General features: G+C 45.8%; 1 protein-coding gene across 7 annotated transcripts in view; it reads left to right on the forward strand.

Moving 5' to 3' along the window:
- Scn5a (sodium voltage-gated channel alpha subunit 5) overlaps window positions 1–14469 on the forward strand; it is a 97259-nt gene that overhangs the window by 68357 nt on the left and 14433 nt on the right. For all 7 annotated transcript variants that reach the window (XM_078038124.1, XM_078038118.1, XM_078038120.1 and 4 more), the window contains 3 exons: window positions 2132–2252; window positions 3126–3280; window positions 11285–11458. In XM_078038124.1, the coding sequence (XP_077894250.1) occupies window positions 2132–2252; window positions 3126–3280; window positions 11285–11458 (450 nt within the window). The remainder of the gene's footprint in view (window positions 1–2131; window positions 2253–3125; window positions 3281–11284; window positions 11459–14469) is intronic.

Below are 14469 nucleotides of genomic sequence, written 5' to 3' on the forward strand. Positions count from 1 at the left end.
TTTACTTTGATTTAGCTACCACCCCTTCAAATTTGGGAACTTTCATAAAAATCTGCATTTCTGGCTTCTCCTAAAAAAAACTAGAACTGCTGAAGAAAAGTGGTCACGATGTCCCAAACTCAGGCTGGAGCTCCCTGACTTACTACAGAGCCACCCGCCTGACTGACGGTTACCTGCCTGGCCCCCATAGTCATTCGAGCTTGTGGCCCCTGAGCGAAGGGATCACGGCGTGGCTAACTATACTGCCCAACTTGGCTCACGTTAAGTGAAATGTAGAGGTCACGTGTGCAGAGACAGCTCAGTGCTATTGCCCTGCCACCTGACCTTGCTCCTCAGCCCAGCATTGCGACTTTCCCTGCTGAGAGACAGACCTGGGGAAGGATTTATGGTCACAGTTAGTTTGAAGTGTGAGGGTCTAGTAGAGTCCTCCTTCCCGCTGGGCAGGTCACTGTCCTCCCCCTGGATGGTCTTAACCTTGAAGGGGTGTGGGAGCAGGAATATAGAAGACAGACAGTCACCGGAGAGCATGTGGACCTTGGAGTATTGTCATTTCTTCCTTTCTTCAAATCACTTCATGATGGGCCCTGTCAAAGGGAGAGAGAAAGGAGAGAAAAAGAGGGAGGGGAGGGGGAGAGAAAGAGAGAGAGATGCTAGGGTTTTTTCCCCAGGAAAGGACTTCCATGTCTCATCTGCAGGAAGATCCTAAAAAGTGTCCTCCAAGTGACAGCCCCATGTATTTTAGGCCTTGTCAGCATCTGGACCTTCTTGGCCTACCCCTTTCATAGCCCCGCTGAGCTGGGAAGAGAGAGGAGGGAGCCTTCAAAGTCACAGAGATCACAAAGAATAGAGCCTCACCCCTCGGGCCACTTTCCCCTGGAACTCGTCAGCCCTTTCCCATCACAAACCTCACACGTGCACAAGATGTGGAGACATCAGCAGAGTGATTTTTCAGAGGAAGGGACAAACAAGGCAGCCTGGAGGATCAAAGCTGTTTCCACATCTAAGCAGAGTGGCAGCCGCGTGGGCCTGGGCTGCTGGGACACGGAGCCAGCTGAGGCGGGGGTTGACCTGGCGGGAGGCCGATGAGGGATTTCCTTTCTTCACAGAAACCCCTGATGACATCTGTCTTTAGCTTGGACTCCCTAGCTGCAGAGCCTGAGCTGGGGATGGCTGCGTGTGAAGGGAGGGCTCTCAGGAGAGATCCATGAGAAAGTAGGAGACGCAGCCGAGGTGCAGGAGGGAGCTGTGAAAGTCCTGTTCGCTGAGTCCCCTTCATGGTCCTGTCCGCAGGGAAGCTCAGGAGTATGAAGTGCGCCACAGGCAGGGGCTGCACTTCCTCAGTCTTGCTGGTCAGGCTCTGGGTGTTGGCCACCCAGCGGGTAACCACTGAGACTCTTCCCAGGATGGCAGCTCCCTGGCTAACAGGAGTTTTCGGGAGGAGAGGTCAGCTCAGCCACCAGTCTTCACAGCAGCCACCAATGGGTGCTCTGGCCTCGTCGAGGGGAACTGGGCAGAGCACCAGCAGTGGCCACTGCGACACCTTCATAGGCCCACAAGAGACACCCAGACACAAGGGCACACCCACATGCACGCACCATCAAGTTATCAGGCCAGGGCTGCAATTCCCTGCATGGCCGGTAGAAGGTTGTGGCATGTTCTCAGTCTTACCCCAGGCTCTGCACGTCACATCAGCATCCATATGGATGGGTCGAGAAGCACGGGCTGGGTTGCTGGCCTGTTCTCCACATGTCTGACTTGCTGCTGTGTGTGCCTGCGGCCCTGTTCTGACTGTGCCGAATGTGCATCTGCATTCCCAATGTGTGTCCCCTGTACCCTCCCGGGTCTGTTTTGTTCCATCCCAGTGTGCTCCCAGAGCCCTTTCTTATACCACCTCCCGGGTCTAAACCCCAGAAGACCAGAACCTCAGACCCAGGAGCTCTGAGGTCCAGCCTTGGCTCAGGCCTGACTGGCCCTAAGTGCCTCTGATTCTCAGGGTATGCAACGGGGTGGGGGTGATTGGGGCTCCTCTCCTGAGAGAGCCAAAAGCTTCCCCCCCCCCCCCCGGACTCTGGGCTCAAGGCCGGAGGCTGCTTCCCAGCCCACTCACGCCCTTGCCCTCCCCTGCCCACAGACCCATGAGGACAGTTACTCTGAGGGCAGCACAGCAGACATGACCAACACTGCTGACCTCCTGGAGCAGATCCCTGACTTGGGGGAGGACGTCAAGGATCCGGAAGACTGCTTCACTGAAGGTACGGCTCTGGGAAGCCCTTTGCCCCAGCCTCAACCTCTCCCAGAGGGGACAGACAGAAGGACCAGCAACTCTAGCGTCCAGGGCCATGTCACACCCACACGCTGACCTGGAACCACTCTCCTTCCCCGTTCTTCTGTGACCCTGGGAGTTCTTCCATCTGCCACTGACAGGAGTCATGGCACGTCTGCCGTGGTGTGCAGGGCTGGGCAGCTATAGTACAGCAGCACCAAGGCCTGGTGACACTGTGTGGTGGGGTAACCCAACTGTACCTGCCCCCACTGCACCAGTGCCCCAGGCCCTGGCACATAGTAGGCCCTTGGTAAATACTTAAGGTAGGTGTGGCATGTGGCCATGTTAGTAACTGACATCTATCGTTCTCCTGAATTGGTAGCTGGGGACAAAATGAGGGTTTTCCCTTCATGTGACATTTCAGTTAGAGGCTGTCATGGAGAGGTCTACTGTTCCCAAGGCTCTGAAACTGCAAAAGAAGGAGAAGGACTGGGGACAGAGTACCCCCAGGAGTTTCTGAGCATTTCTCCAGGGGGAGGGTTTCCCAAATGAGCAGAGAATAAGCTGGAACCCATGCCAACCCCAGTCTTGCCCCTGCCCAGCCCCATCAGGCTGTTCACCCATTCTCTGAATGCTTAGTCCATTCAGCCTCTCCACACAGTACCTGCCGAGTGTGTGGCCCTTGCAGGGAAGACCGACAGTCCTCCCCCACCATGGGCCCACCCGCCATGTTGCCCTGTTTACTACCCCATTATTGCAACCTCTTTCTCTCAGTCATTCCCTCAGCCCCACAGCCTTCTGCCCATCAGACATGGGCATTGACAGGCCCTGAGCTGGGCCTATCTGTCACCCTCTCCCATAGGCTGCGTCCGGCGCTGTCCCTGCTGCGCAGTGGACACCACACAGGCCCCAGGCAAGGTCTGGTGGCGACTGCGCAAGACCTGCTACCGCATCGTGGAGCACAGCTGGTTCGAGACATTCATCATCTTCATGATCCTGCTCAGCAGTGGAGCTCTGGTACTCTCCCCGGGATGCAGAGTTGGGGCAGGGAGGGCTGGAGAAGGAGGGCAGGAAAATGAGGTCTCCAGCTAGAAAGCCAGGTCAGAAACTGGGGCAGAACCTCTGCTTGAAAATGTGCTCCCCAGGCTCCTGGAACAGAGTACCGCTCACAAACTCCGTGCCCACAGCATGCGTGGAGGCCAGACCAGGAAGGGATGGCAGAGGCCATGTGTCCAGCCTGCTTCCTTGTTCCACGAAAGAGAAATGGCATGCCCCAGATCACCAACCTCCCACACTGGAGCTCTTGGTGACTCACCTGCCTGCGTAGAGTGAGCATCAGGCATTCTTTGAGGCCATTATAATAAAGTTAAAACTGAGGGTACAGTGGGAGCTCCACTCAGTTCCTCTTCCAGGGAGGCAGGCCACGTAGTTCACACATTTTCATTAATGCCTACAACAAATCTTTGCGGCAACATGAAGGAATATGTCCAAATTCCCACCCGTCAGGAGCCACAGATCTGGCATGTGAACCCAGGCAGTCAGATTCCACAGTCCTTTTTCTTGACCTTCCATTTATTTGTTCAATAGATTTTTTTTTTTTTCCTATACTCTCCTTGTATCTTTCGAAGTTGAGCTGTGGGGGAGCCACAGGAAAAGGAGACCTCAGCCCTGGTGTCAGGGGCTTCTAGTCGGGAAAACCAGACTCAGGAAATTTGATTCAGCACTGAGCCAGGGGGACTGGAGCAATTAGGGGAGACTTCCCGGAGGCAGCAGGTGGAGCTGAGCTGTGGAAGCAGGGAGGTTTATTGAGGCCAGGAGGAGGAGTGAAGCCCTGCAGAGATGCTCTATCTGGCTTTCAAGCACCCTGCTCTGACCTCTCAGGAGAGCCCTGGAGAGGTTTCTGGTAGGTACTAGTGAACAGGGAGAGGGCTTCCAAAGAAATGGAAAAGTTCCTGGTCCAGGGGGAACAAGCACCTGTGTTATTGCGGAGGTGACAGCCCCACACAGATGAACAACTAACAGGAAGTACGTTGGGCCACAGAATGGGAGGAAGGGCACTTCAATCCAAAGCTATCTGTGGGGAGGCACTGTGGCTGTCACATCTCAACCTCTGGTCCTACTATCCGCCCCAAACACTGCCCCTCCCTTATTTCAGAGTGGGCCGAAAGCTGCCACAGTCTGCCTGCTGTTTTACCATTGGCAACCAGAGCCAAATCTCTGTGGGTTTCAGAGGAGGATGATTTGACAATATGTTTAACAAGTTTTGTTTTTAAACAGCCACAAGCAAGGGCAGCCAGAGCCATTTAGTCTGGGCTGTGGAGGAAAATCTCAGCCTGGCGTAAGTGAGGAGGAGTTTTGGCAAGCATCTGGTGAATCTGATCAGGGGAGACAGCCAAGCACTGTTGTTAAAAAAAAAAGCATCATGTCAGTGATAGATTGGGAAAAAGAAGTCTTTAGTGTTTTATTTAAAGTTACAAACTTGTTCAGCAGAAAGCAAACTATATCCCTTCCAAATTGCTGAGGGAACTTTTTAAAAAAGCAAAACAAATTTTACAACCAAAAAAAAAAGAAAGAAAGAAAGAAAGAAAAGAAAAAAAAAGAAGTAACAATAAAGCATAAAATAGCAGAGGCAAAATCAAACATGTTTTAATAATAAATATAAGTGGATAAAATTCATCTTTTAAAAAGAAAAGGACTCTGAATGAATTATAAAAACACACACACCAGCTATGTGCTCTCAAATGACAAACCTGAAACAAGGAGTCTCAGAGATATTAAACATAAAATAAAAGTTTTACAGGTTGAATATCCCTTATCTGAAATACTTGGAACCAGAAGTGTTTCAGATTTTGAATATTTTTCAATTTGGCAACATTTGCATAGACATTACCAGTTGAACATCCCTAACCCAAAATCTGAAATAGTCCAAAACCCAAAACTTTGAAAGTTATGTCAGCAACCAGAAGTTTAGGGAGTATTTTGGATTTTGCATTTTGGGGTGCTCAACCTATATCAAGCAAATGCAAACAATGACAACAAAAAACAGAGGTTTTGTTTGTTAATATTAAATGTGGTTTAATTTAAATTAAAAACCTTGAGATGAGACAGTGAAGGTCCAATCTACAATAAAAGTATAACTGTAATGAACAGCTTAGGATGGCATAGCACTGAAATATATAAAACAAAAACCACCAGGGGGAAAAAGCAGGAAAAAATGACACAGTGAAACAGTACTGAGAGATTTACCACACTTCTGTTAGTTTTAGACAAATCAAGTATAAAGAACAACACAATGGGGTATACATATGTCTGTGTCTATATATCTATATATATATATGTAATTTTATCTAGTAAATTAACACCTAAATAGTATTATATGCCAGAGATTATTCTAAGCATTTTATGAACATTCATTCATTTAATTCTCACAATAAACCTATAAGATAAGTATGATTACTAAGACAATTTTACAGATAAGGAAATTGCTAGAAATGCCAAAAATAGGGGCTAGGGATGTAGCTCAGTAGTAGAGCACTTACCTAGCATATGTGAGGCCCTGGGTTCAATCCCCAGCACCACACATAAAATAAATGAATAAATAAAAGATGAAAAACAAACACTTAAAATATAAAAGTCATACTTAACCAGACCTTGAATAAAACAGAAAATACGTTGGTGCTAGGTTCATAAATGCTCAATAAATAAGTAAATGAATAAATAAGTAAAATAAAGAGGGTCATTTATGGACCAGTGATGACAGTGTGTAGTAAATCAAAGATTATTATTCCACCAACTTTGCCTACATGAAAACTAGGAAAATAAGAAAAGAAGAATAAAGATTGAGGAAAAAACTAATGGGGCCACCTGGAATATAACATATTGAAAATACTGCATGTGGGATGCAGCCAAAGCTGTAATAAGAGGAAAATTCTTAGAGGAACACTTTTATCATTAAATAAAAAGAAAGTAAATAAGAAACATAACAAAATTAGATAAATTAGAAACATAACAAAATAATCGTAAAGAAATCATGAGAAGTAATTACTGAATTAGAAAATAATATAAAATCTCAAACCTTAAAAATTAAAATAATAAAATAAGCCACTAGCTAATCTAATCTTTCACATCTCCAAAAGTGATCATTTTTACATTCCCAAGGAAGAAAATAGAATATTTTCTTCCTTGGGAATGTAAAAATAATCCTAAAAAAATATTCTAGAACATTAAAAGAGGTGGAAAGCCTACTGATTATTTTTATGAAAACTAAAGAATGCTGGTTTTTAAAATTTCAGTATACCAAAAAAGAAGCAATAGACCACTTTTTCATAGTTCATACTCTGTACTTACAAATAGTAATGCAAAAATCTCAAAAAAAAACACATGCAAATATAATCCAGAAACATATTTAAAAGATAAAATATATCATAGTTATATTCTAAAATGTTAGTATAGTGCATATTAGGAAATATATTTATATGAATAGGACAAAGATTAAAAAAACATACAATTATTTCAATGAATGCCTATTTCAAACTCTGGTGAAAATATAAAGCATACTTTTTTAAATATAGTGAAAAACTCTCCAATTCTATCATCATCATTAGTAGTAAAGCCCTTGAACATTCTCATTAAGGTTAAGAATACAAGAAGGATCATTTAACTACTTCTTAGCTCTTGCTCATTATTAAATAACAGTCTTAAGTACCTGCCAGTGTAATTAATCAAGAAAATTAAACACACAGTGTAAAAATTCGAAAATGGAAGAAAGTGAAGTCAATACAATCAGTTGAGCATAAAAGCAAGAATTAAAAATAATAGAAATTGGGGCTGATGATGTAGCTTGGTGGTAGAGCATTTGCCCAGCAATCCTCAACACCACAAAAATAAAAAAGAATAAAAAATAATAGAAATATATCATGGTTTGTGGATAATATGGTCACCTAGAACAATTTAAAAACCTTTCAAAAATGTTATATGTCTAGTTATAAAGTAACAAAGAACTGTTACTGTTGTTATTATTTTACACTAACAGAAACCACTTAGTTACAAATAACATTTCTCAAATATTCCTTACCTGCCAGACACTGTAAGCATAATAACTGGGAATAAATATAAGAGCTGGGCATGATGACGCACACCTGTAATCCTAGCAACTCAGGCAGCTGAGGCAGGAGGAATCTCAAGTTTAAAGCCAGCCTCAGTGATTTAGCAAGGCCCTAACAACTCAGTGAGACCCTGTCTCTAAATAAAACATATAAGCCAGGCATGGTGATACATGCCTGCAATCCCAGCAGCTCGAGAAGCTGAGGCAGAAGGATCCTGAGTTCAAAGCTAGCCTCAGCAACAGTGAGGCACTAAGCAACTCAGTGAGAACCTGCCTCTAAATAAAATTCAAAATAGGGCTGGGGATGTGGCTTAGTGGTTAAATGCTGCTGGGTTCAATCCCTGGTACAAAAAAAGAAAAAAAGCAAAGAAAAGAAAGAAAGAAAACCATATATATATATATAAAAGTATAAAACTTTGCTAAAAAGCATTTTAAAAAACAAATAGAATTCATACTCCAATCTCACATAGGAAGACTCTGTATTAGTTTCTAAAGCATTTAATAGATTCCATGTGATAGCAGTAAATTTTATCCCTTTTGGAGTGAACTTGACAAACAAAGTTTATCATGAAAATTACAGAAAAGGTCCTAGGAAATTCATGTGATATTAATGCGGGAATAGACATCATCAGACCCACACAGAGGAGCTTAGCTCAGTGGCAGAGCACTTCCCTAGCATGCATGGGGCTGGCCTCAAACTTAAGATCCTCCTTCTTCAGCCTGCTGAGTCACAGGGATCATAGGTGTGCGCCAAAGCACTCAGGTCTAATGAATGGATTTTAAGTGGATCACTTAATAAAGTGTTGAGACAGTAGTCAAATCACTTTTAAAATTTGTTAAAATAGGTATTTACTCTTTACCAAAACATATTGATCTTTAAAATTGGAATACCAAACAATCAAACCACAAAACTTTTTAAAAAGTAGGGGACCCATTGGGTGCATTGGCACATGCCTATGATCCCAGCAACTCAGGAGGCTGAGACAGGAAGAGCCGAAGTTTGAGACCAACCTCACCAACTGGCCCAAGCAACTTAGTAAGACCCTGTCTCAAAATAAAAAATAAGAAGTACTGGGGATGTGACTCAGTGGTAAAGCACCCCTGGATTCAATCCCCATTACAAAAAAAAAAATAAATAAAAATAAAAATAAAAGGAAAGAAAGATTTTGTAGTCTTGGAACAAACAAGGGCTTTCTTGGTACACCAAAGATTTTACTAAGTGAAAATTATAACAAATTCTATAACCATATTAAATAATATACTAATAAATGATACTGATGTGGGGTAAACAAGATTTAAAGACACACAACAATGTCGGATGAAGTATATCAAACAGAGTTAATGTGCTCAAATACACAGTACTCTTAAAAATAGGCAAAGGATATGAACAGGCAATTCACAAAAGGAAAACTGCAGATACCTAAGGAAAAATGTCAGCATTCCTGGTAGTAAAATAAATTAGAATGTAATGAAATACAGTTTTCATTCATTAGTCTGGGAAAAGCAAAAGAAGGAAAAATAACACCAGTGTTGGTGGAGTAGTTGGGGAAGCAGTCACCTCTGTGCTCTGTAGATGGAGTGTAAATTGCTGTCCTCTGGGAACTTGTTTCCCAGTCTATGCAAAAACCACACCTTAGACCTGGCCCCTCTATTCTAGAAATTTATCCTTGACAAGTAATCTGACACATTGTTTGCCTCAGTGTTGTTTCCGCTAAGGATAAACTGAAATGTGCACCCACAGGGGTTTTAGCTCAATAAATAGTAGAATATGCAAATATTAAAATATATAGCCCTTTAAAAGATTGATAACTATTATATGAGGCATTCACATTATTCAGTGAATAAAGTTTCACCTAATAGACTGTTGGAAAGTAATTTCAAAGCAAATAGTTAGTGTATCTTATAGAAATAATAGTGTATAAATTCTGTGTGCATTGCATATGGGTTTGTGTGTGTGTGTGTGTGTGTGCATGCATACGTATGCACACTTACACATCAATAGTGTCAAAAAGAGTGTTCACCCAAATGTTAGCCGTGGTTGCTTGAGGGTCATGAAATTGGAAATGTCAGTTTTTATAATTTCTCTATTATTTAAATTTTATAAGAAGCACACATTTTATTTCAGAATATATGTATTCTGAAATTAAGATATGTGCGCATACATCTATTAAGATATTGTGTCCTCCTAAAACTAAAAAATAAATATTAAAAAAAGAGATATACATATGTATGTAAATACACACACTTATATATATATGCCTGCTTTTTGTCTTGAACAACTTCCAAAGTCCATTTGGGGACCTGAATTATACCCCTGTGCTATCTACATGGACCTAGTTAGCCATATATATGCCTCAGCAGTGCACCTCCAGGCATTGTGAACAGCACTGATCCGCAGTTCAGTGCAGCACACAGAGGCCCTACAGTCAGGTGGGGAGAGCCAATAGTGGCAGGAGGAAGGTGCTCCCCAGGGCCCTCAGTGACGCGTTCAGTTGCCTGGATGGGGAGCCTCAGAGTGCGCTCTGGATGGCGAAGTAAATGGAGAGAGGCAGGTACTTATTGGAAGGCTGGAGGTGGAAGAAGGCACCTGGCAGCCACAGGAGCGCCCCTGTAGGCTCAGGCCCTTGGGTGGTGGCAAGAATGAGGAAGTGGGGCAAGGCCAACCACCACCTCAGCATTCTGGAGGCTTTGCCTCCTCGATCCTGAGGATAATAGGCGATGTGACTTCATCTAGTCCTACACCTCCTAAACTTCATATCCAAGATCACTCTTACAAACATATATTAAAAATTCTGCTTTACACCAACTCTCGGTGTTTTTTTTTTTAAAATATATATATTTTTAGTTGTCGATGGACACAATATCTTTATTTTATTTATTTATTTTTATGTGATTGCTAAGGATCGAACCCAGGGCCTCACACGTGCGAGGCAAATGCTCCACCACTGAGCTATAATCCCAGCCCCGGGTTTTTTTTTTATTTACATATATTAATTGTCAAAGCAAACTTAATCACTATTACAGTTGGAAGCCAATATTACTCCCTATGAATATTAGGGAGCTGTACAAAATAAATGGAATGAATACCTTTCTAATATTAAAACAGAATTGTGCTTCATTTGAGTCCTATGCACTGATATGCATTCTGCTGTCATGTATAACAAATTAGAACAAATAAATTAATTTCTTTAAAAATGAGTTATGAATATTAGACGGTTAAAAAACAAAAAAAAATTAAATAAGTAGAATGAGTACAAAATTAAGTAAGTAGAATGAATACAAAACCAGTTTTAGGGGCTTGGGCTGTAGCTTAGTGGTAGTGCACTTGCCTGGCATGTGTGAGGCACTGGGTTCGATTCTCAGCACCATGTATAAATAAATAAAATAAAGGTCTATCAACAACTAAAAAAAACCAAAAAAAACAGTTTTACATTGTGTCTGGCAGAACGCTATAAAAGCTGTCCATGATAAAATTGTTTTGGCAGTGCTGGGGTTGTAGCTCAGTGGTAGAACACTTGCCTCGCATGCATGAGGCCTTGGGTTCAATCCTCAGCATCACATTAAAAAAAAGACAAATAAATAAAAAATAAAGATATTGTGTCCATCGACAACTAAAATAATATTTTAAAAAATCCTTTTGGACAAGTTAATCCTAAACACACCCTAGACCAGAACTGACACCTGCTCCTTTGTTGTCCACCACTGTAGGACTATTTTCTGCTCCACCATTGGCCCAACCCCACCTTGGAGTGGAATCTAGCCCAGCATTGAAGGGAGGAATCACCCCTCAGGTCCCCTCCTCTGTTCCTCACCTCTGTCCCCGCCCACCTGGCAGCAGCCATTGTGAGCAACAGTGCCTCCTGCAGGATGGAGTTGGTAGTGGTCAGGACACTACACCCACCTGTCCTTACCCACAGGCCTTTGAGGACATCTACCTGGAGGAGCGGAAGACCATCAAGGTTCTGCTGGAGTACGCTGACAAGATGTTCACCTACGTGTTCGTGCTGGAGATGCTGCTCAAGTGGGTGGCCTACGGCTTCAAGAAGTACTTCACCAACGCCTGGTGCTGGCTGGACTTCCTCATTGTGGATGTGAGTGTGGCCACAGGTGGGGAACAGAGGAGGGGGTGGCCCATTGCCCAGAGAGGGATGGAGGAACTGGGCCCGTAAGAGTCAGCAGCCGGAAGTGGAGGTGCTCAGCTGTGCAGTGGGGCAGGCAGAAAGGAAGGAGGCTATGAGTCTGAGAGACCCAGGACTTGACCTCAGGGTCCTTGCCATTAAAACCCCCCATTTGGAACAGGAGCAGGAGAGGACCTAGGTCCCTGCTTCTTGGAGTGACAGTTCACTAGCAGTTCAGGCATCAGCCAGGAAGAATGGGGGACTCACCCTCTTGGGGTGGCCAAAAGAGGAGGATAAGCAGACACACCTGATCTGCAGTCCTCCCCGTATGGACTGCGGAGTGTCTCAGGCCCGCTAGACAGCCAGCAGTGCAGAGCCTCCCTGCCCACACAGGGGATGGAGGGAGGTCAGGTAATGGATGCTCCAGCTGCAATGGCAGGTACCACTGGGGAGGATAGACCAGGGTGGAGTCACCTGTGAGGAGGAGGGCTAAGGGTGGCTGCCTGGATGGCCAGAAAACTGGGAGGACTTGCCTATCTGTGAGTTTGCCCTTTCTTCTGAGCACCTAGTTGGAGCACTCAATCTGAGCAGACGGAGTGGGAAGCCCCTGCCCCGTAGCTTCCCTGGCCCCAGGACACACCAGGATGACTGTCAGGGACCCTGAGCAAGGTCCAGGCTCAGCCTGTGGAAAAGCCCTGTCTGCTCTCCCAGAGGGTGAAGACCAGTGGCTCAGAGGGCTCAGGGTGGGTGCCATAGAGCAGAGTCGGGTCAGGATTCGCAGACTGCACAGGGCTTTCCAGAAGGTTCCAGGTCTGCCAGTGGCTCCTGGGCTTGGCATTGGGCTTTTCATACCAGCCCAGACTTTCTGTGGTTACAGAAGTGGCCGAGGCCTGTGCTCAGTCCCTGCACACGCCTCAGAGGCCAGAGGGAGAGGCTCAGCACCAGTAATGGAACCTGACCAGGCCTAGCCAACCAAGCCCGTGCGGGAGGCTCTAGCAGGGGAGACTCCATGGGCTGGAGAATATGCACAGAGACACAAACCCAGGTTCCTGTGCCTCCAGTCCCAGCCTCTTTCTATCACCCCAAGAGGCCAAGAGGCATCAATGCCATTGCTAGGCTGAGCAGTGCTGGGGGACCAGGGGCAGAGTTCTAGATATTCCCCGAGCACCCTGGTCCAGCCCTCAGAGCCCTGCAAGTGGAAGAAGGCTCTTGGGAGAGGCTGGGGTCCTGACAACTCAGCCCTGAGGCTGCCTGCCTGCTGTGGCTGCAGCTTCTTGGGAAGTTAGGTCTGCTGAGGAACTCCCCAGGGGCAGGCTCAGAGAGGCTGCAAAGACTCCCACCAGCCACAGGCCACCCACCACTGCCACCGCCACCATGGGGAACTCAGAGCTGAGGCAGAGAGGGTAAAGGGAGCTGAAGGCCTGCCTGGCTCAGGCCAAGGCAGGAGGATGAGCTGGGAGCAGGCACCTCAGGTGATGGCAAGGTGGGGCCTTGCCTATAGTAGGGCAGAGGAAGCAAATGCCGGAAGATGGCTTTCTTTCTTCCTTTCATTTTTTTAAGGTGCTGGGGATTGAACCCAGGGGTGCTTTACCACTGAACCACCTCCCCAACCCTTTTTATTTTTAATTTTGAGACAAGGTCTCATTTAAGTTGCTCAGGGCCTCACTAAATTGCTGAGTTGGGGCCTTGAATTTGTGACCCTCCTGCCTCATCTTCCCAAGTTGCTGGAATTACAGGAGCACACCGCATGACCAGCTGGAATCTGGCTTTCTTGGCACTGGCCATGCAGTCCAGGAAAGGTGGTCTCCGGCTCAGGATTTTTCCAGAACCTACTCATGCACGTTTTCAGTAAATACTATGAGCATCTACTATGTACAAACACTATTGTGAGCTCAGGGAATAAAACAGACAAAACTCCTTCCCACGTGGAAGAAGGGTGACAACCAACAATAAGTGGACGAAATAAGTCCATTTTATTTCATGTCAGAATGTGAGATGTAGCATAGAAAAAAAGGGGGAGGGAAGATTAGGAGTCCCAGGACCAGAACCAGCTGGAAGGGAAGGTGCCTTCCTTTTAAATAGTCTGTCAGGAGCTGACCCACAGAGACAGCATTTGAGCAGATTTAAAAGAGGTTGAGGTTAGCCAGGCAGATGTCTTGCAGAATGTTCCCAGCAGAGGTTGGAATAGCAATGCAAAGGCCCTGTGGCTGGAGAATGCCTGGGCATATTTGAGGACCTGCCAGGAAGCCAGAGTGGCTGGAGCAGAGGGAAGGCAGGAGACGAGGCACGGGAACTAATGGAGAGGGAAAAACATGGACTTTTATTTAGAATGAAACGCAAAGGCATCGGAGGGCTTTGAACAGAAGAGGGACATGGACCAGCTTTCATTCTTAAAGGATCGCTCTGTCCTGGGAGGGGCGGGGCGCACAGGTGGGAGCAGGCAGAAGAGTTAGAGGCTCTGGCAGTCACCCAGGGAGAGATGACGTGGCCTGGTCAGGAGGGCGTCAGTGGACGTGGTGATAAATGTTTAGAGGTCTGGAGTATTCTGAAGGCCGAGCCAACAGGAAATCCTGATGGGTTAGACGCAGGGTGTCAGAAACTGAGAGGAGGAAGGGACATGGCCAAGGCTTGTGGCTTGAGCAGCTGGAAGGATGGGGCTATCGTCAACTGAGATGGGGGGGTAGGGATGGAGCAAGGGGGGCAAGCCTTGGAGAGAACACAGGTGACCAGATGGCGTGTAGGAAGAGGACAGGCAGACAGGCCAGGCTCCTGTTGCCACCAAGTCCCCACTTACACTGTCCTCCTTAGAAGACGCTGGCAAGTTGCAAAGTCCAGCTTTCGGGGAAGTGCCCCTGGGCGATTTGTTCAGGCTCCACCCAGGGCTGCCCTTTCTTCTCCACCAGAGGTGCCATAGAGTTTGACTTGAAGGATAGCATTTGGGAACTCAATGCCTAGGTTTTGTGTCCCTGCTCTGCCCCAGCAGC

The sequence above is a fragment of the Ictidomys tridecemlineatus genome, chromosome 2, assembly GCF_052094955.1.
Source record: "Ictidomys tridecemlineatus isolate mIctTri1 chromosome 2, mIctTri1.hap1, whole genome shotgun sequence".
Lineage (NCBI taxonomy): Eukaryota > Metazoa > Chordata > Mammalia > Rodentia > Sciuridae > Ictidomys > Ictidomys tridecemlineatus.